The sequence below is a fragment of the Sinocyclocheilus anshuiensis genome, unplaced genomic scaffold (assembly GCF_001515605.1).
Source record: "Sinocyclocheilus anshuiensis isolate Anshui unplaced genomic scaffold, SAMN03320099.WGS_v1.1 scaffold1053, whole genome shotgun sequence".
NCBI lineage: Eukaryota > Metazoa > Chordata > Actinopteri > Cypriniformes > Cyprinidae > Sinocyclocheilus > Sinocyclocheilus anshuiensis.
The window spans coordinates 1,411,748-1,433,644 of record NW_015555711.1 but is presented as its reverse complement, the minus strand read 5'-3'; the positions used below and the strand labels follow the sequence as shown (position 1 = coordinate 1,433,644).

The window sequence follows — 21,897 nt, the reverse complement described above, 5'->3', positions numbered from 1 at the left end:
GGAATAAAAATGCTAAAAATGTGTTCTTGTTTTTCTGGTCCAGCACAACCTGTCACCAAATAATGTACCAAACCCGCACTTCTAGTTTTAACAAAGTGGAGTAACTGATCACTTTTATGTTCCTTCCAGGGATGAAAACTCAAAAAGTAGAGTCACAGTTAGTCTCTTAGAATTTTACATTTTTGATTATGATGATTTCAAATTAAGTAAATGTAAATGATTTCAAATGTAATATTATCTGGCTGGTACGAAAAAAAGTTAATCTTACTAAGGTTTAACTGGTCTCTCCTTTACCAGTTTACACACTGTTGTAATCAGCAGTAATCTGACAAAAGACCAACTGGTAGAAGGGGCAGCCCCTTCCACTTGTTTTGTACCAACTGGTAGAAGGGGCTGTTGTTTTTGAATTATGGAGAAAGAACAATTACATAATTTCGTTTATCAGTATAGAAAACAAAAATTGTAGATTACATTAAATATAAAGTAACCCCGGAAACTTGCTGCAAAATAATATCTTTTAATTTATCAGACTCTTACAAAAATAATCCCAAAGTTAAAATCTTAAACCTGGCTCTATATCCCTACGGTTCCATAACAAACTGATTTTAACAGATTAATTAGTAGCCATACAGACAGAAACATGCTTGTGATAAAACAAGATCTTTATTTTCTTCTGTTGATTTTGTGTTGTCACTCTGTGAGTTCGGGGCTGAAAATTTAAAATCACACACACACACACACACACACACACCCCCCTATTCTGTAATGCATCTGAATGGACTAGGTCTTATAAACTTGATGTTATGATGTAATTCTGATGTAAAGAGAGTCCTCTCAGCATAATAACATAAATATACAGGCAGTATGTAAACTAAGCCAATCACCAATATTAGACATTAGAATGTCCCTGAAATAGCCGTTTTGTTTGTTTTGCAGTAAGAGGCAGTGAGGCTCTTCCTGACTACTTCCAGGAGTTTGTCATTTCTGGATGTGTAAAACAAGCCAAACTTCATGGGGCGAGAGAGCTCAGCACTAGATAACAAGACAGCTGTAACTCTATGGACCAACTGAAAAACATCCAGACTCTTGTGCCACTGCAAACACAAACACACCTACAGTGGCATTACATATTCCCAAGCACATTCATTTCACATTTAATACGTTGAGCCAACATACATTCATACTATTGAACACGAGCAGATCAATACCCTCAGCACCATGAATACCCAGATACACTTGCATCCACACACACACACACCTATTCTGTAATGCATCTGAATGGACTAGGTCTGATAAACTTAGGCATGATGTAATTCTGATGTAAAGAGAGTCCTCTCAGTCTCTATAGTCACAGCTCCAGGAAGTCTCTGTCCAGGTCCCTGTAGGCTTCATCAATGTAGGAGGCAATAGCACAGCGTGAGCTTCTTCCAGAGCCCAGAAGCACTGAGACCGTCTCCTTCCAGTAGGTGAAGGGAATACAAGAGCTCTGTTTTTGGAAAGAGATAGAAAAGTTTATGCCTTAAGAGCTCACAACCGTGAGAGGATATCTGTGTTTGGTCAATGGAGCCGAGCTCACGTTCTCCAGGCAGGTGCTGTCCTTGTCCTTGTTGAGGTAGTGGTGCTGCCAGAAGCGCAGCAGGTTGTGGAAGTTGTTGAGCAGGCAGCCGGGATATTTCTCTGCATATTCCTTCTCTTGCAGAGCGCTCAGATAGAAAGGCAACTTACCCCGCCTCCGCGCCAGCATCAGAATCACCAGACTGGTGTTCAGACAGCTCACGTTCTCCTGTGATTGATCAAAATCATGCCAATCAGTTTTAAGGGTCAATGGTATATATAAAAAAAATCAGTAACACTTTATTTTATGGTGTCATTCTTGTTACACGTACTTACTATAGTAATAATAACAATACACATAATTACATGTAGCTAACACTAAACCAAACACTCATCTTAACCCTAATCATATAGTAAGTACATAAAGTTAAATATTACTCAGTACTTAAATGTATAATTACACTGTAACAATGAGTGTAGCAGAAAAATTGTAAGTAGAGTTTTAAACAAGTTCTTAATGTAACCTTTGTATTACTGTTGGTTTTAAAAATATATATGTATATCAATAAATAAATATTAATGTCTCTAAAATTGTCATGTGTTGAAACCAGTAATAACATATTTTGCTTTGAAAGAATCTTTTAAAACATGTAAATGTACTGATCTTAAACATTATTTCAGAAATTCAGGACAATGAAACTATGGTTATTACAGAATTAATTTATTTCAATTCAGAAATTAAAATAGTGTTACCATATGTATGTATGCATTGCATTAATTATGCATGTTTTTAATACATTTAGAATGTAACGCCCTTGAATGAGATGATTCAGCTCATCATTTTGGATAACAGCATAAAACAGGAGTCAGCAACTTTTTTATTATGAAGACACATTTAGAATGTTCCTAGTTCATGTGTTATTAATTATACTGACCATTTTTAAAAGTTTAAAAATTAAGTTAATAAAACTTTAACTGAAAATTTTAATTTCAGTTTAAATCTGATGAACTGTTGTTACAGCATAACAATAAAAAACATGCTTATTCACTTCGTAAAAAGAATATTTACAAAAAAAAAAGCATTATACATAAATTTAAAATGTGGCCTCTGAAATACAGCAGAACTGTGAAGTGTCAGCCACTCAATCGCGCAGGAACGATTACTGCTAATGTAGCTCATCGTGCAGGTGTGAAGGACTTCAGCTATACCTGAATACATTGCATAAACCACTTTTGCTACTGCTCATGTGCCAGTGATTATTACCCTTCCCTGTGTCAATACTGGCACTCATGCACTCGTATAACTTGCCTGAGTGAGGGTTTGGACATTGATGATGCTGGTCAGTCTGAAAAGGAAGGACAACCTGTTTTCCACTTGAGCCATGTAGGACAAGAGGCGACACTCTGAAAACACTTCAACCACTGAGAAAGGGACAAAGAAACACATTTTTAACACTCTTTAACACTCATCCATCTCTCAATTAACTGGTTTGAGTCTCATTTGAGTCAAACCTTTCACATCTTTCGTCTGGCTCTCAAAGCGGTCCAGAGACAGGACGATACATCGCACCAGCATGTTAGAGTCTACCAGAGAGCTGTTGATCTGAGTCAGGAACATCTGAAACTGAGGTGTCAAAAGGGAGAAAGACAGATTTGAGAGTTACTGGATCATTTCAGTGTCTTATATAAGAAAAATCACAAAGGGTCTGACTGTAAACCCACCTTCTCCTCTGTGTTGACATATTTGTTAAATCTTTTGAAGGCATCAATGTTGAACTTCATAAGTTCACCAAGTAGGTCAAAGTAGCTCTGAAGGACATCATGTGACTTGCAGCCACTGTCGATGATGCAATATAGAATATGCTGAAAGAAGAGAATTATGAGATGACTTAATAGTCCTATAACTGCACACTACAGTTTGGGGCTGGTTAAGCTTTTTAAAGTTATTGAAAGAATTATTTTATGCTCACCAAGGCTGCATTTATTTGATTAAAAATACAGTAATATTTGAAATACTAGTACAGTCTGACATAATCTGAACAGTTCTCAATTTTAATATAGTTTAAAATGTAATTTATTCCTGCAATTCATTTTCAGCAGCCGTTACTCCAGTGTTCAGTGTCACATGATCCTTCAGTAATCAGTCTAATATTCTGATTTGCTGCTCAAGAAACATTTCTTATTATTATCAATGTTGAAAACACAGCTTTGCTGCTTCACATTTTTGTGGAAACTGATACATCAAACAGCATTTATTAGAAATAAGTATTTTGTAACATTATAGATGTCTTCAATTTCACTTTTAAACAATTTAATGTATCCTTGCTAAATGAAAGTATTTCTTTCAAGAAAACAAAAAAAAATTACTGAACCCAAACTTTTGAATGGCAGTGTATGCTCACGCAGGCAATGTAATGCATTACACACATATTTTGCTCACCTCTAACAAGCCTCTTCTGAGAAGGAACACTTGATCAGCATATGATGGCGTTCCTCTCAGAAAACTCTCCACGGCTCTTGCCTGCCAGAACCTGAAGCCAGACATTGACAAATGTCAAACTCAAGACACAAGATGTCTATTATGAAATGAAGAGGTCAGTAAGTGTAAGAAAACATCACAAAATGTAACTAAAGATCTCACCTGAATGAAGAATCAATTGGCTCTTTCTTCATGACTGAGATTAACCGTGTAAGAAGACCCTTTTTACCATCACAGACAAGGTTCCTGTAAACCAATTGACCAATTAATATAAACCAATTAATGAGCAGTTCAAAACTGCTGTTAAAATAAGGAAGAACTTAAGTAATATGATATGAAAAGCGTCCCCATGCCTGTCTGTGTTATTCAGTGCCTCCATTTCAAAGACATTTGCATTCAGGTAGATGTCACTCAGTTCATTCAGTTCCTGTCCACTTAGAAGAAGGTATTTATTCCTGTGAACAATAAAGAAAAAGTTTCCTATCAGACCAGTGGATTTTTCTCAATTTTAGCATTTCCTTGCATCTCTTTGTGATACTCACTCATGGTGGTCACTGAAGCTCTGCAGCAGCCTGAGGAACTGGATCTTGAACGAGATCTCCTGATGTAGAGGGGAAAAGAACTGTATTCTCCCACTGTAATCATCCATATGTAAGAGTCTTTTAAATAATTAAGAGTAATAAAGGGCTGCTTCTTACTGGACTGCAGTCACAGTTCTGGTTCTGCCGATGTAGGACGTGACCAGAAGGCTGCCTTCTCCAGATCAGCTTATCAAACAGGTTATTGAGACCTGGAATTAACTTGAACTCTGCCAACATTCTGTGAACCTGTGTCACAAGAGTAAAAATCTATGAAAAAAATCCTTCAAAATATCATTCAAAAGTTAAGGGTCAGTATGATTAGTTTTAATTTTGAAAGACATTAAAGATGCTTTTCATTCTTTCCAAGAATCCTTGACCAAAAAGCATAACGGTTTCAAGTAAAATATTAATTAGCACAACTGTTTTCAACACTGATAAAAATAAATGTTTCCTGAGCAATTCAGCATATTAGAATGATGACATGGAAGACTGTGCGAAGACATTTATAATTCATTGTCATAATAATGAAAATTCAGCTTTGATACCAATGGTATAAATAATTTTTTATAAATATATTTAAATAGAAAACAGTTACTTTAAATTGTGTAATTGTGTGTAAACAGCAATTGTATTATTCCATAATATTACTGTTTTACTTATATATATATATATATATATATATATATATATATACACACACACACACAGTCGTGGTCAGAATTATTGGCACCCTTGGCAAATATGATCAAAGGCGGCTGAGAAAATAAATCTGCATTGTTAATCATTTCTCTGAATGGCTCAAGAAAAACTAAATTAAGGTTTTGGAGTGGCCAAATCAAAGTCCGGACTTAAATCCGATCGAGATGCTTAAACAGTCCATTCATGCTCGATCTGAATCTTTTAAGTGTGACAAATATGCAAAAAATAAAAAAAACAGGCAAAAACCTTTTCACAGCACTGTATACTGTATATATACACACACACACACACAAAAATTCAAACTCTAAACATTAAGTCACATTATTAAGTGACTGGTCAGTTAACTAGTAGATCATCCTGACTCATTCCACGTCATATGTATTAAAATTCACAATCACTTCAATCCCATCACATTACCTGATTTCTCTGTCGGCCCATAAGCAGCACACACAGCACATAGAGAACCTCCACTTTGTACATGATCTCGTGTACGATCTTCATAGATTGGGGCAGCCTGTGTCTAAGCGGGCTAGAGGACAGCGAGCTCTCATCAGATGACTCTGAAAGACAGCCAATCGAGACTTGGTGAGACCAAATAATACAGCTAATGGAAATACCAGAGCGGGAAAGAGAGGAGGACCTCACCTGTACTGCTCTGCTCTGCTTCCTCAATTGCTAACTGCATGAGAGCATCCAGAACCAATGCATTGTCAAGCCAACTGTGCCAGTCCTCCAGCTCCAGTCGGGCAGAGGCATCCGCTGCCTCTGTAACTTTCCGTGTGGCAAGTTTGCAAAGACGCTCAATGAAACTTGGGATATTCACCAGAGTCACTGCAGAAAGATCACATGACACTGTAAAATGTATAGTGCTATTTTACATGAGGGCCTTTATAACCCTGTCAACATTTTGTGTGGATTAACTGCAGGTGTGTTTTCTAACCCTGGTTGCTCTCGGCACGTGATGGGCATGTGCTGGTCTTTTGCTGGGTACTGCGGGCCAGGAGGGTGTGTTTGTCATCTACACCCACGTCTGGCTCTGATATGGTGACTGAGAGGATACGACAGAAGTTGGCCAGCTGCTGCTGGTTGAAGCTCTGGACCAGACCAGCCAAGTTGGGAATTTCTTCAAGCTGGATGATTTCCTAAGATTGAAATGGCAAAAAAGTGATTTATTGCATTGCTAAAGTTCAGATAGTGCACAATCAGCTTGTAACACTCCAAAGAGAAAGGAAAACTTGAAATTGCATCACATGACCCCTTTAAAGAACACACCAAAAACACTTTCCATACATTTTAAAATGTAAATGATTTCTGTAATGGCACACTGAATTTTCAGCATCATTACCCCAGTCTTCAATGTCAGAAATCCTTCAGAAATCATTCTAATATGCAGATTTGATGCTCAATTTCTTATCAATTTTGAAAACATTTGTGCTGTTTTTATTTTTTGTGGGAACTGATACATATTACAGTATAATATAGTATCAGTTTCCACAAAAAATGTTATTTTAAATTATTTAAATCATATTAAATATAAATATATCAAACATTAAATATTATTTTATCCAAAAAATTAATTATACATGATATTAGTATTTAAAATAAAAATCACTTGTAACAAAAGTTATTTTGATCTATTTAATGCAACGTTTCTGAAAAATTACTATTAGTATTATTAGTATTATTTTTCAAAACATAATTATACTGAACCCAAACATTTAAATAACAGTGTATATGCTTTGGCTTTTACCTTTCGAACACTCAGAATGTCCTCAATAAGAGTGGCAGTTTGTAGGAAAACCTTTTTATTGGACATGAGAGTGAACAGGAACGTGACGAAATCCTCCCTCGCTGCAAGGCTTTTTGTAACACCCTCTGTCTGTCAGACAAAAACAGAGGCTGTTACTCATAAGGAAACAAGCTAAATAATTCTGAATTATTATTTGCGTCCTTCCAGAGTCATACACATTGTTTTATACTTACACATATACAGCAGTTGTACAGAACACTTAGACAATCCTTGATGAGATCATCACTCACTGAAAATAAGGAAGCAAACCTTTAATGACTGGGACATCATTACTGAAAACAAGTATTATTTCTGTTCTTAAATTATGGAAATAAAGAAGCTTGGATTTATTATTTAAATAAGCTTACGTATGGGTAGGTCTTCCTGTACTGTGAGCGTTGGCCGCATCAGAATCTCTACAAATAACTGTAGATGAATGACAAAAGCATAGTGAGTAACTAACAAATCTGCATTCTGCAATTATGATAATTATAGCACCAGCAAAACTGGTTTCTTTCAAATTAAAATATTATGATTCCAAGTTGGTACAGTTCAGTTTCTGCTGTTTTTTCCACACTGCAAGAGCGGAATAAGAAGACAAAGCTAAGAAAATGTAACAGCACTTGATGAGAAGCTCTTGTCACTTAAATTCTTGTGAGTATCAATGTCATAATAAAATACCATATGTTACAACATTTTACTGATGGATAAAAACAGAGCATGATGGAAAAACTCAGTTTATCAAAGTAACAATTATTTATAGCACAAACTCTGCTTTGACTACATTTTTAAGAGTGTTCGTTTCTAAATCTACCGCTGCTGAGCTGTTAAATATCAGAAAATAACAGCATTAATATACATTTAAAATCTTTATAATATGCCGATTTGGTGCTTAAGAAACTTAATATCTATGTTGAAAATGTTCAGCTGTTTAAAATTTTTGTGGAAACTGATACATTTTTTCAGTATATTTTGGTGAACAGAAAGTTCAAAAAGCATTTATTTGAAATAGAAATCTTTTGTAATAGTTTCAATGTGTTTACTGTCAATTTTGAACAATTTAATGATTAATTTAATGCTGCGTTTGACACTATCGACCACAACATTCTTTTGAGTAGACTACAAAATTACGTTGGCATTAGTGGAATTGCATTGGCATGGTTCAAATCTTACTTATCTGACCATCATCAATTCGTAGAAGTGAATGACGAGGTATCATATCGATCACAAATACAGTATGGAGTACCACAAGGCTCAGTACAAGGACCGCTGCTTTTCACGCTCCTTGCTGAGTATTCCTTTAACTCAAAAAAGTTTGTATAATAGTGTACATTTTTACAGGCTCTCAGAGCTCTTGATCAAGCATAACTCAAAACTCAAAACTACATTCAAGAGGAATAAGAATAATTATTCACATTAATGCCTTCAAACTGAATGCAATTAAACTTATTTTGATCAAGATTAGTAAGGAGTAATATTTAACTACAAAAAACTCACATCAACTCCTCCAAACAAGTCAAACGTATATGTATTTGGAGAAGTAGACTCCTGTGGTGTTTTGCGCTCCTCTGTAACAAATGACATAGCCTCCATAGACAGCAATGATGACAGTTCCTGCACAATCACAAAACAACTCACTTTACATCTAATAGCAAATTATACAAATGTACTTAAGGCAATGAGATGTTAAAATGAAATGTCTGTTCACATTTGTGTGAACAGACATGGGAGTCTTGAATACCATGACCATGCTGTGAATCTTGGAGAGATCGCTGTTAGGATGGCTGCTCTCATGAAGTCTCCTCAATAACACTGGTATCCCCTGCCATTGAGCTCTTTTATCTCTCTCTTCCAGCAGAGCCACAGGAAACTGCATTTGACAACACAATCACAACACTTGTCAAGCACTGAAAATACACTTCAAGTAAGACAAACAGGTCAGACACATATTATTACTCTTCTTAGTATCATTGATTATTTTAGCACTAAGTAGCTTAGGCAAGTGATATCCTCTAAATGCTGTATATTTTTGTTTGAAACCTGTTTTATATTCATGGCTCTTCAGGCCCTCGTATGTAAACAGTGCCCAAGAAACGCTTTGAAGACAGTTTAGTCCTTCATATAATTTAAGATCTCACCTGAGACACTCTAGTCAACCCAACACCCTTGATTTGGCCTTGTCGGATTTTATTAAAAATGTTTTTGCATGAATTTCCTCTGCTTGTTTGGGTCCGTGAAAACCCAGCGCTTCTTGTCGCCATTGCTGTTCCTCTGACGTTGTGACGTTGAGAAGTTTCCACGAACCCAGCGGGGATGACAGAGTTAATACTGCTCCCTACTGGACTGGCGTGGAAACTACAACCAGCGGAACACGTGTTACTGACCCCTACTGAATTACAGCTATGCAACTCATAGATGACACCCTGATGAATATACACACCTATATTCAAACGTTCAAATATATATAAAAAAATAAATATATTATTTGGTCTCTTGGAAAGGCATAAAGACATATACAAGCATGCTTATTATGGGCATAAACCACATACTTATGTGTATGTGTATCCCTTCCTTATGATTTTTAACCCTGATGCATGTACTATTTAATCACAAATAAATAAATGAAAAAAAAAAAACTTCATGTATATTTTAACTTAGAAACAACAATAAATAATAATGAAATAATAATAATAATTATTATTATTATTAGATTTTTAACTATGGTACATTTAGTATTAAATCACACACAAACATCAATAACAAATACTACTACTTCTAATAAAAATAATAATTCAAACAATAACCCATATTTAATCAAAGTTTTTTAACTTTCATAATAATAACTAATAATTGACAATAATAATAATAATAATAACAAAACAATAATAATATTATTATAGATTTTGAATATTTTTAAACTAGTGAACAGCAAGCATTTAGGGTTGTAACGTACAGTAATATAAATCACTGACTATTTTTAAAAGCAAAATATGCTTATATATTTTAAACCATTATCCTACTGCAATTGTTATGAACTTGTTATATGAACAAAAAAATAACATAAAATAACAAACTCTTTCTGTGTCATTATTTTCTATTATATCATTTAAATAAATTAAATAAATGAATGTATGCTTATTTAAATGCTCGATGAAAACATAGTTTTTAATTCATGGTATCCAATACAATGGACAGATGTATTTTCTGTTATGTAAAGATTGTATTGTAATGTGAATGTATCTGTAACATTTGTGGAAAGAATACAAATATAGAGATAATATAACATATAGAAATATTTTTTTTCCTGGTCCACCTACATTTACTGTACACAGACAAATAAACATTGAGGTTCCTGTTGTTTTCCCAATTTAGGTGGCTTTCCCTTCCCTGTTAAATGACCATAACTCCATCTCTTGGGCGATGATGAATGAAACCCACACACATATAACCAAGATCATCAAAGGAGATTGAAGTTATGATAGAAGCCCATAGGAACTCAGCGCACACCCTCTGAGAATAAAAACGACTAGTAAGGAAAGAGAGACGTGCGCCCATGCTCATGCCTTTCCTGAACACACAAGGAGGATCTGATGGGACTGTGTGCAGGACAACAGCACTAACTCAGCGACAAGGAAATGGGCGTTTGCTGAAGTTGACCCCAAAAGAATCCTCCAATTTACTGGTGAGCTGAAAAGGGCAGAAAGCAGCAACAGACCTGGATTAACACGGCAAGAGTCCATACATAGTACATTTGCCTCTGCTGGATTTGGATCACATTTGGTGAGTTCACATTTTATTTAGTTCGCTTTTACATTTGTTTATGATTTAAATAATTATAAAAACAAAATCTGAAGCATAAATTACAACAGCATAACACTTTACCACATCAAACTCTCCTGTGAATATAACATGATTTTAACAAGGCAATGAAAATGAATCTTATCATTTTATCTAAATAAGCATTTTAGAAAAGTTTTTGTTACTATAAATATCTCACAGAACATTACAAGACTGGTTATGAGAGTATGACTTTTCCCAAGGCTGTTCTTCTCTAGTTTTGCTCTGAGGAAAAGCATGGTGTGTCTCAAGGCTTAGAAAAGTCTGAATGAGTGCCTTCATTTCTCAGTTCTGGACTTCAGCCATAGTCAGTTTACTTAGTATCTTTACGTCCTGGCCTTTTCCATCTTTAAGTTTTAGCAAAAGCAGATTGTTAAACCTCTCGTGCTTACAAAAAAACCTGAGGGTAATCATACAATCATGCAGTTGTACCTTAAACCCTCCAATGAACATCAAACAACAATTTTCTTATATAATAATGATTATAATAATAATGGCTTTATTATAAAATTGATAGTATTATAAAAATAAATAACATATAGAACATTGTTTTTATATAATAAATATATTAACAATAACAATATAATATTATTTATAATATTTAACATGTTAAGTGAAATGTTTATAAACATTAATAATAATAATAATGTTTTTATCACATAATTTATAGTATTATAAAAACAAATAACATATAGAACATAATTTTTATATACAATACAATAATATAATATTATTTAAAATATTTAAAAATGTTAAGTGAAATGTTTATATACTAATCAACATTTGAAGTGGATCAAAACCTTTCATCAAAGTTGTCCTAAAACCAAAATGCGTTCTTGTCTTAGGACAACGTTGATGAACTTTTTTTGATCCACTTCAAATGTTGACTACTATATACATATACTGTATATATATATATATATATATATATCTCTCAGTCTGGCGAGTAAACTAAAAAATGTACTAGCCATTGGCGATTCAATTGCCAAAGTGTCCGTAGAGGGTTGTTTATAAACAATATAATAATAATAATACACAAAATATTTTGCATATTTTTTTCAAAGTAAAATATGTGTCCTGATGTACAACACAAGTTCAGATGAGAAAGTTTCAGATGTTGACAGGTGCTGTTTTATCACCATGGCATCTCTTCTGGTGTTTGTCACACTGCTTCATCTCATCACACTGGCGGTTCTCTTCATCGCCACCATGGAGAAGGTAAGTATGTGAAACCCTTTACAGCGGATTACGTTCCAAAACTATTTGATAATTCGTTAGAATAGTGTGCATATGTCAGAAATCATGGATGCATATTTAATCTTCTGTATGATTCAGTCCTGGTGGGTTTGGGACGGCACAGAACACTCGGACCTCTGGTACAACTGCAGATTTGACAATGAAACAGAGGCATGGTTCTGTGCATCATCAGAAGATACGGGTAAAACAATACATTTGAGCACTTAACTGGTTTTAGAATATGGGAATTTACTCGAACGTCCATCACCACTGTTTAAAGTTCAATAAGAATAGTCTCTTATGTTTTGTTTCCACCAGACTGGCTTCAGGCTGTCCAGGTTCTGATGGTCCTGTCAGTGGTTTTCTCCGCCATTTCATTCCTGATATTCCTGGGACAACTCTTCACCATGTCTAAAGGAGGACTCTTTTACCTCACCGGCGTCTGCCAGGCATTTGCCGGTAAGTGCTTCAACCTAATTAGCTTTATTACTCGAGGTTACCGTCTTCAGCCCAAGCCAAACATGCATTTCAGTTGCTCTGAAGTCGAGGAAAAATAATCTGAAATGTTCTGTCCTCAGGCCTCAACGCCTTCACCGCTGTGCTCATTTACACTCTGCACAATGAAGAAATCCTTCAGGACTCGCGGGAGTTGAGCTCGGGACACTTCGGCTACTGCTTTTACTTGGCGTGGGTTTGTGTACCTCTGCTCCTGTGCAGTGGAATCATGTACATCTATCTGCGCAAAAGGGAATAGAAACGAGTCTCCTTAAAAAAGACAAGCCATGCGAAGAATGTATGCTGTTGATATACCCCACTGATTGATTATATACTTTATGATAGCTTGCAAGACATTTATTTTTTGATTATTTAGACTGCATTTAGCCGTATATAAATATACAAAGCTGAAATATGGCCGAAGATCAGCCTATTTTAGTTCATTCTTAAAGGGCAACCACGACTAATCTATCTGATCAGCTGAATTATATCTAATTTAATAATAAATGGGGCCAACTTAATCTTGTTTCATACTGAAGGGATACTTGTAAACATTATAGTGGTGTCCATATACTAAAGTTTTAAGATGTATTTTTGTAAATACATTTAAGTCATTAATATCTGATTTCAATTTCATTACTGTGTGAAAATATTCCTCACAAATACAGTCTTAGACGGTGGACTCCACAGACCTTGGGAGTGCATGACAAACTCATGACTCCAGTTTCTGAACTAATAGCTTCCATCACGCCATCTAGCATGATCTTACCACAAACAATGCTTTCAAAAACAAACCACTTCCTGGCATGCAAAAGGTCTCTTTTATGGGGGCTGGTGGAGGATATCAGCACCTGGTGGTGACATGCTCTCAAACGCTCCAAAAAATAAAGTGCTCTCCAATGCCAGACAAAGGGGTTTAATATCAGGTTCACCACAGCTCACAATCACACAATATCTCCAGAATTATAGTCTGCATAGAATACAAGAAGGCCACTGATATGTTCACCAGCAGCAGTGTCCAAAATTGAAGTTGGCTCTTAATCAACCAATTCATAATTTCATTCTTTAATAACCATGAAAAATATAATAATGATAATAATAAAAAATCTACATATGACAACCTAAATAACAAAAAGCCTCAAATGTCATAAAAGATAGATTGTTTTGTAAAAAAAACAAACATTGACAGTTGAGGTTGATCTTGGTCATGGGGCTAGAATATAAGGCTACTTTAGTTTTAATGACACTTCTGAGAAATGTTAAAGAGATGAATCACAGAACTAGGAATACAACTGAGGAGGTGGTAAAGCAAAGCAGCGTAAAGCTGCAAGATAGACATCGAGGTAAAAGGAGGTCAAAACTCTTCAGAAAGCTCTTTATTTCAATCTGAATATGTTCAGCAGTTATTCTAAAACCGTAAAACTTGTTAGTTCTTCTCTTCGGTTCCGCTCTCCCTCTCTTTAACTGTATGATTGCTTCCCCTTCATCTCCATTTCGCTTTATCAGAAACACCCACCACCCCAAAACTGTCACAGAGGAATAACATATCACTAAAGAAAACAAAATTAAGTAATTAGAAGTCCTTTCAGTCCCGGTATCCAACTCCAGAGTACTTTAATAAAGCCAGGTCACCGGTCACTTTAGCCGCTGCACGATGACGGCGTTCAGCATGTTGGCTTCCTTCAGCGTCTGGCTCTCGTCCGACAGCTCCTTGTTGGGGAAAGTCGTCATGAGAATGAACTCGGTGGCAGCTAAAGCCGGGCGAGCGCTCGCCACAAACTGACGCACATCAGACACCCTGTGATGGAGAAAGATGGAATAAGAGGAAGATGTTCATGATATAGGGTTATTTTCAAAGCATTTTCATTGCTTTTACCTGTGGGTGTGGTTGAACTTCTGCACCAGCCGGCCTCCATCGGCCAGCCTGATCTGGATGCTAGTGACAGGTTGAGAGCTGTCCACACTGATGGAAGCACTAGCCTCAGCTTCACTGGCGGCCTGGTCCTGCGGGCTTCTCTGGAGCGACACCAACTCTGGAGTGGCACTGGGGAGGTTAGAGTGAAATAAGGACAGCAAAGTTTGAATAGTTCAGTCACAAGCAACTATATAACTTATAATGATGAAGCAATATGAAGATCACGGTGTACAATTAATTGTTGGATATTCAAAGCAGTCATGAATCTAAAAAAAGCCACTATTAACTAAGTGCTATATGGTAAAAAAAAAAAAAAGAAAAAATTGTGATATGAATGGTAAAAGAGTCTGTGGCTTATAGGCAATAAACTATCGCCCCCTTGTGGTAAAATAGATACACCAAACGTAGAAAACAAGGCTTGAAAAGTTAAAGGGGTCATAATGATGCTTTTTTAAAGATCATTATTTTGTGTATTTGGTGTTTGCTTTCGCCTAGAAACACACAGCATCTCCCTGACATGGCTGTTTCAACACTAACTGCGGTTACTGAAACCACGCCTTCTTTCTTTGCGTGCACATTTGGGCGGCATTATGCAAATATTTCCACACAGTGAGGTAGATATGTGGGGGCGTGTTAGAACGAGCCGTTTTAGGGGGGCGTGGCAGAGTCTTAACTTTGATAAAGAATGTCTCTTTGGTTTTGAGACTTTAGTCTTTGCAACTTCAGGGATCTTATCTATGCACAATCAGCTTGTAACACTCCAAAGAGAAAGGAAAACTTGAAATCGCATCATATGACCCCTTTAATACTGCACATTGTTCACACGTGTGATGGGTAAGCATTGACTAATTAACCACCAATTTAAGTTAATTAAAAGTCAACAAGTTACATTTCTATTATTTTCGTTTTAGGTTTAATATTTTAGCAGCAGTTTTTATTTTATTTTATTTTTTTGATTATTGTAATTATTGTAAGAACAACAAGTGTCACAATTAACATCTGAAATCAAATTATCTGCTAGAAGCAATGCTCCTATTATGTATAATAATGTCTTTGTCAGGACTATAAAGTTCCATGCAAAAAATATTATAGAACTGTTTCACTACTGAAAGTGTAAACAGACCATGTCTAATCACTGTTAATATAAAACAAATTACCCTCTTGACTTCAGAAAAAAAAAAGACATTGATTGGTTCATTCAGTCAATAAGTCTTCCTGTCCAACAATGAGGCATAAGCCAAACACACGTTTTAGTAAGAGAAACAGTGTAATTAAGTACTTCAGCAGCCCTTAGCTCAGGAGGGAGAAGAAAATGAGAGGAATGAAGAAACAGTTTTCCAACCAGTGTTGATTTTGACAGCAAATTTTGATTTAGTTTTAGTCATAGTCTTCGGACTAAAATCCCATTTAGTTTTAGTCACATTTTAGTCATCTGAATTGTTTTTAGTCTTATTCTAGTTTTAGTCGACTAAATATCATATGACTTTAGTTGACTAAATCTACAGTAAATTTAGTCAACTAAAATCTAATGAGTTTAGTTACAGTGTAATGCATTTATTAGGCATTTCTCTAAAATTTTCAATCTCATTATGAATTCCCAGAGGAAACATCTGGTAATATGAATGATTTGAACATGCAATATAGACCCAGATTTCACTGCTTTGACACATAACATGTCTTTAACTCAAAATTAAATAAAACCACTTCTCAAAGAAACAAGAACATGGTCCTCTTTTGAAATACCAATGATTATATAATAGGCATTCTTTATAACAACTTGCATACATTGACATATAATTTTTCAAGCAGACATTTATTTATATTAGTGCTGTCAAGTGATTAATCGCGATTAATTGCGTCCAAAATAAAAGTTTTTGTTTACATAATATATGTAGGTATACTGTGTATATTTATAATGTGTATATAAATACACACACATACAGTATATATTTTGAAAATGTTTACATGTATATACATTTATATATTTATATTCTTATATTATATATAAATATATTTAATATATAAACAACACATTTTTATTAAATAAATACATGTGTTTGTATTTATATATACATAATAAATACACACAGTATACACACATATATTATGTAAACAAAAACTTTTATTTTGCATGCGATTAATCGCGATTAATTGTTTGACAGCACTAATTTATATACAATTAGATTAATCCTTATTAGGGCTACTAAAGTGATTAATTCAAGAGCGGTGAGTGATTTTCTCTCTTTCTTTTGTTGATTCATTAACAATAAGGACACAGACAACAGCAACTAAATTTGGCTGCTGCCCCTTTAAAACTGAATGCACAGATTCAATATACTAGTACACGCATCCGATATTCTCCCAACAGTTTACATTCACTTAAAGACGTAACCGGGTGTGTTTACGTGAATACTCATCAAAACGGACAATTTGAGATCATTTTGTGTGTATTTCTCCGTTAAGACGCGAGACAGAACTGAATTCAGTCATCGTGCGCGGTTTAGGAGGCGCTTTTGTGTGGGATTCAGCTGTGTGCGCTCAGAAATTAAAAACCGGACCAAATTAAGTGCTCTTTCACTTCGTCAGGCTTTTCAAATTGATCCATATGTCTGGTCTTTCTTATTCATCCTTATGAGACGTGCAGCAAGTGTATGCAAACTTATGATCAGAGCGTTACAGTTCAAATGCGCACATCTCCCCTCCTTTCCACGCAGGAGATTCGTTCTGACTGGATCTCTGTTCAATCATCCCTCTCTAACATTTTCGTCTTGTTTTTATTCGTTGACGAAAATGTCAATATATTTTTGTCATGCAAAAAGTGTTTTTTTTTTTCGTTACCGTCTCGTTTTTGTCTGTGAAAAAATTAACACGGTTTCCAACCTGCCAAGTTTCTGTCCTTCTCCAGTAAAGGCTTTGAAAACAGATTTGGGTTTGGAAAAATCTTCATCCCGATGGTCCTCCATGTCTAGGTTTACCTGTCCACCCCGGAAACGCTGTCTCAATTCCAGAGGAATCTCCCTGAGAGTGCCAGAAAGCAAGAAAGAGGTTCTATTAAGTCTGATTTGACAATCAGTTAGAAGAGGACTGTCTAATAACAGTCAACCAATAAGTCAGTATCTAGAGGGCCCACCACAAAACTAAATATGTTTTAATGTGTGCAAAGAACACAACAAAAAATGTCAGAGGATTCTGGAACTGACTTGAGGGGGAACTATGATTTCAGTTAATTAACATCAACTTCTGTAAACTGCCAAAATAACCAAATACCAGTGAATGGATTCAGAGCTCACCCTCTGCGTATCGACTCCAGGAAGAGAGCGTTCCCAGGATCACTGTAGTTCCTCAGCTCTCCATTATCAAGACTAAAACCAGTCTTCCAGAGCTTCAGCACAACATGCACCTGTTAGCACAGCACAAATCACTGCAGCAGATCGCTCTACGTCTCAAAGACTTCAGCAGTCACAGGCTAGTGACTCACATCTTGTGCACTCCTAGACTGTCTCCTCTCTCCTGCCACATAAGCCGACTCCTCCTCTGGTGCTGCACCCAATCGATAACCACCACCCAGAAACGGCTGTAGAATAAGCAGACAGAAAGAAAAATGGAGTGACTCAAAATCAGATGAGATATGAGTACACAATTAGCAGGCGTATTATCTTTAATTTACAGTATAGTTTATTCAGTGGAGAATCTACCTTGCTGGATTTGCTGGATTCTCCAGGTCCCTTGCCTGGTTTGTCAACAGGAACCGCCCCGTGCTCCTTAGCACCTTTAAACAAGTCCTCAACCAGCTCATTTGAGCTCTTCTTTTTGGGAGGCCCAACAATCTGCTGCCCACTCCGTTCTGAGCCCCCGGCAAAGAACCTATGAGAGCAAAAGTCAGACATTACTCAATAAAATGAAGCATTAAATGGCATTTGTGAGTAAACATGGCATTAAAAAAGTGAGAGTATATATTTCATTACCTAGGTATTGAGAAAGTCTTGGAGGGTGACATGTTATATTTGATCTAAAACATTATATGAACATTACATGAATCATATATCATTATATGAACCCTAAATATCTCATTTAAAAACAATATTTTTAATTCCGCTATAATCATCACACTTTTTCCATGATCTTTTAATAATTGAAAGACTAAGTTGAATATTTCTACTTTTCCAAATCATGTCAATGCAAGACCATTTGAACAGCAAAAAGATAAATGGTGACTAAAAATGGAGAAAAACCTAAAATACATGGTGTGCAGTCACAGAATCTAAAATATACAATTTCCTTTATGCAATCATATACATTTAAACAACAAACCTTGGTGCTAAATACAAAGAAAGGTTAAAGTACATGTAAAAGTCATCATTGAATGGGAATTGTGATCATCTTTTCGTCCTTATCGTTACATATCCAAGAAAAACTATTTCTCAATCCAGAAAAAAAAAAACTATATATATATAGATTGGTGTCGTTTGATAATTGCTGCAATCTCAAATTGTTTATGCAATCTAGAGGTTGCTTAAAATAAACACTGCAATATTCTATTAAAAAAATCATTATATGAACACTAAATACCTAATAAACACTGCAATACTGATTTACAAGAATAAATTATTCATATTATAATAAAATTCCATTAAAAAATAAGAAATTTCCATTTTGATTTCATGGTGAGTTGGTGACTTTAGCTGTTATTTACTGTGGAGGAATTCAATACCTCTGGCCTTCCTCCTCACCACTGTCATCTTCATCCTCATGCACAAGATCTCTAAAGGATGTCACTCTGTGTTCACTGAAATCAAAAGACATTACATTACCCATATAGCTGATACTGTATAACTGAAAAGCCCAAACATATGACTTATGTTACCTTGGCCCCGCTGACCGACTGACAGAGCCAGACTCTGGCTGAGGGAGGGTGGCAATATCATCATCTCCACCATCTTCAAAGAAATTAGCTAAAGCAAGCTGAGGACACAGAGGTAATAGAGCTGTCACTTCATTTCAGACAGACACGCACTAGGTGAATCACAGAAACAAAAACCACCTACTATCTGCCTTCTGTAACTAGATAAATCAGATTAATTACATTATCGACTCGAAAATAACACAATTTAAGATGTTTCAGGACGAAAAAAAATTCAAACCACGAATGTAAACATGAGTATCACTTGATCAAGCTAACGTTAAAGCTGCTAGTAGCTTAAGACTTCATTTCTATGTCAAATTTACCGGCACAGTTTAAAAATCTCTACTTCAATGCAATACTGACTGCCAGTCCTGAAGAGTCAATCACATCACGTATGATTAACCAGATGAGCCACTTTAAGATACTCCTTGTGATCTTAATGAAGAGTGACTTGCACATTTCGTTAGCCGGTTGTACAGTTCACTGGCCGCCAGTGGAGGCTTAAAGTCTGCTAAATCCTCCGCTGCAGTGCTTGTGCTTCACAGCATAATATTTCAGTGATAAAGTGATCAGTGTGCTACTGACCTGTAGGTCCCAGCCGGCTGACTCGAGGAAGAAACGGGCCCTCTCTTCATCAACATCAGTTACAGCGACGAATCCCCTCACCGCTTCTTCCCGCTCCGCCATTTTGACGTGTCACGCGCAGGAAAGGTCCGACAGGAAACGGGGGAAACGAAAGCGTAGTTCCGCCGTTTTGGAGCACAAAGATCAGAGTGGATTTTTTTGTCTTTTTTTATTGCGTCGATGTTTTTGCAAATTCAAATATTTTTGTTTTAAATTTAAAGATTTATAATAATCCACAAAAGCGCAAAAAAATCATATATCGATTTGCATATAATTATTTAGTAGGCTATAAGTTGCATAATTATTATTTTATTATGTAGCCTACTTAAAACTTATATAGTGCAGATATTACTACTTCAGCCTTAGCACATGTGGAGAATTGAGAATTCAAGAACAAATTCAGTATGTCGTGATCGCTCCCCTTTTATATATATATATATATATGTATGTATGTATTTTTATGTATGTATGTATATTAGAGGCCAGCAGATGGCAATACAGAACCTTCTGTTAGTCACTATATTGGTTACTCCTACTATGCAGCGCATAATTTCAGGTCCACATCATATGTTTTGTTATATTGGATAAAATGTATATTTATAGTTTATAAAAACTAACTTATATTAGTTAGTTTTCGTTAATGATAGTAAACAATTGGCATATGGTGCAACATTTGTCATATTCCATGGATGCTATGCATCTTTATTTTATCCCTTTCTTTGACTGAAATCTTTCAAACCAAAACAAAAAAGGGTTTTCTTGGCAATATTGTTTTGATTGGTCATCATTAAAAAAAAAGTTCTTGTGTCCTCAAATTCACTTTCAATGCTGTTCACCCTGTTGGTTAAGTCCTAATGTATTTTCCTCACTTCAGAGAATTTTATTTCAGTTAGATAAGATTACAGAAACATTTTATGATATCAAAAAGTCAATCGATAGCTACAAAATATCAAAATTATCTTTACGTTGACACTGCCATGCAAGCTAAATTTAATCCAATGCTTCTTATACCTATACTTCATGATAATATAGCATAATATTTATAATAATAGCACAGTAATATTTTTACAATATAAGCGTAATATTTTTAGGGTTTCAAAGTTTCAGTAAAATCGGAAATAAAACAGTGTCTTTTTTGTCCATGTAGGCCTACAATAATTTAAAAAATAATGTGTCTATAGTTTTTCCAAAGTAAAAAACTGGGTTGTAAGATTGTTCTCACATGTGATTTCACACAGAGATTTACACACACCCCATAGTTATTGTGTGACCTGGATTTCTATGGATTTTTTGCTGTAATATCCATTCATTGGCAACTGCTGATTCCAAGGCTCCTAAACAGAGGCAAAATACGTGCTAAATTAGTTTGGGAGGACCTAATTTAGCACTATTGTTTCTGGAGAGAAACTTGGCGATGCTCTGTTGTTTGTTTCCAAGTGCACTAACTTGTTTGATCTTCACAGATAATCAGGTTCTGGTACATGACTAAACACCAGAGCATTGCTGTCATCATTCACCCCCAAGCTTTCCTTTCCTATCACACTCACTGCAGCTGTTGCGAGAGAGCAATATGCCCTCAAATGTGTGAGAGCCCTTTTTAATCATCTTGCAGGCCCTTAAGGGAAAACAATTCTATTTTTAAATGCATTATTGCTGCATGTTCTTATTGATTGAGGAAAGTGTGTCCTCTTTCTGCAATCAGTTATACAGACATATACATGACATACGAACCTTGTTCCTCATAAAAACGGAATCCAAGAACAATGTGATTTTAAAGGTGCATTA

The 21,897-nt window shown here is 35.5% G+C and overlaps 3 protein-coding genes across 4 annotated transcripts; 1 reads left to right on the top strand and 2 right to left on the bottom strand.

Moving 5' to 3' along the window:
- Positions 1 to 733: 733 nt before the first annotated feature.
- LOC107672047 (short transient receptor potential channel 4-associated protein-like) lies at positions 734 to 9,380 on the bottom strand. Of its 2 annotated transcripts, XM_016465135.1 has the most exons (20): positions 9,241 to 9,380; positions 8,844 to 8,972; positions 8,600 to 8,716; positions 7,471 to 7,528; positions 7,297 to 7,352; positions 7,064 to 7,192; positions 6,254 to 6,455; positions 5,959 to 6,144; positions 5,731 to 5,873; positions 4,732 to 4,860; positions 4,576 to 4,634; positions 4,387 to 4,488; positions 4,196 to 4,279; positions 3,995 to 4,085; positions 3,277 to 3,417; positions 3,067 to 3,178; positions 2,864 to 2,976; positions 1,577 to 1,783; positions 1,342 to 1,486; positions 734 to 838 (listed from the first exon to the last, which is right to left on the bottom strand). In XM_016465135.1, the coding sequence occupies exons 1-19, from the start codon at positions 9,361 to 9,363 to the stop codon at positions 1,349 to 1,351; spliced, it is 2,319 nt and encodes a 772-aa protein (XP_016320621.1). In that variant the 5' UTR covers positions 9,364 to 9,380; the 3' UTR covers positions 734 to 838; positions 1,342 to 1,348. The 2 variants fall into 2 exon arrangements, with proteins under 2 accessions (XP_016320621.1, XP_016320620.1); XM_016465134.1 differs by lacking the exon at positions 734 to 838 and having other exon boundaries at positions 925 to 1,486.
- Positions 9,381 to 10,817: 1,437 nt separating this feature from the next.
- LOC107671979 (epithelial membrane protein 3-like) lies at positions 10,818 to 13,138 on the top strand. The gene is made up of 5 exons (XM_016464997.1): positions 10,818 to 10,882; positions 12,064 to 12,157; positions 12,275 to 12,377; positions 12,494 to 12,634; positions 12,754 to 13,138. The coding sequence occupies exons 2-5, from the start codon at positions 12,080 to 12,082 to the stop codon at positions 12,927 to 12,929; spliced, it is 498 nt and encodes a 165-aa protein (XP_016320483.1). The 5' UTR covers positions 10,818 to 10,882; positions 12,064 to 12,079; the 3' UTR covers positions 12,930 to 13,138.
- Positions 13,139 to 13,570: 432 nt separating this feature from the next.
- On the bottom strand, positions 13,571 to 20,232 carry LOC107672052 (NSFL1 (p97) cofactor (p47)). Its single transcript, XM_016465143.1, has 9 exons — positions 20,074 to 20,232; positions 19,450 to 19,547; positions 19,297 to 19,371; positions 18,281 to 18,449; positions 18,064 to 18,159; positions 17,876 to 17,985; positions 17,466 to 17,603; positions 14,547 to 14,714; positions 13,571 to 14,468 (listed from the first exon to the last, which is right to left on the bottom strand). The coding sequence occupies exons 1-9, from the start codon at positions 20,173 to 20,175 to the stop codon at positions 14,306 to 14,308; spliced, it is 1,119 nt and encodes a 372-aa protein (XP_016320629.1). The 5' UTR covers positions 20,176 to 20,232; the 3' UTR covers positions 13,571 to 14,305.
- Between the last annotated feature and the right edge of the window lie 1,665 nt (positions 20,233 to 21,897).

What these genes read in the sequence shown, in the direction of transcription:
- LOC107672052 (XM_016465143.1), bottom strand. Translation starts at nt 20,175, where the DNA reads ATGGCGGAGCGGGAAGAAGCGGTGAGGGGATTCGTCGCTGTAACTGAT. An exon ending in AGTCGGTCAGCGGGGCCAAG is followed by an intron (nt 19,372 to 19,449) that starts GTAACATAAGTC and finishes TTTTGATTTCAG; the next exon opens with TGAACACAGAGTGACATCCT. An exon ending in AGTCTAGGAGTGCACAAGAT is followed by an intron (nt 17,986 to 18,063) that starts GTGAGTCACTAG and finishes CTGTGCTAACAG; the next exon opens with GTGCATGTTGTGCTGAAGCT.
- LOC107671979 (XM_016464997.1), top strand. Translation starts at nt 12,080, where the DNA reads ATGGCATCTCTTCTGGTGTTTGTCACACTGCTTCATCTCATCACACTG. An exon ending in TCATCGCCACCATGGAGAAG is followed by an intron (nt 12,158 to 12,274) that starts GTAAGTATGTGA and finishes TGTATGATTCAG; the next exon opens with TCCTGGTGGGTTTGGGACGG. An exon ending in CGTCTGCCAGGCATTTGCCG is followed by an intron (nt 12,635 to 12,753) that starts GTAAGTGCTTCA and finishes TTCTGTCCTCAG; the next exon opens with GCCTCAACGCCTTCACCGCT.
- LOC107672047 (XM_016465135.1), bottom strand. Translation starts at nt 9,363, where the DNA reads ATGGCGACAAGAAGCGCTGGGTTTTCACGGACCCAAACAAGCAGAGGA. An exon ending in AGCAGAGCAGAGCAGTACAG is followed by an intron (nt 5,874 to 5,958) that starts GTGAGGTCCTCC and finishes GCTGTCTTTCAG; the next exon opens with AGTCATCTGATGAGAGCTCG. An exon ending in TCAGAAGAGGCTTGTTAGAG is followed by an intron (nt 3,418 to 3,994) that starts GTGAGCAAAATA and finishes CTCTTCTTTCAG; the next exon opens with CATATTCTATATTGCATCAT.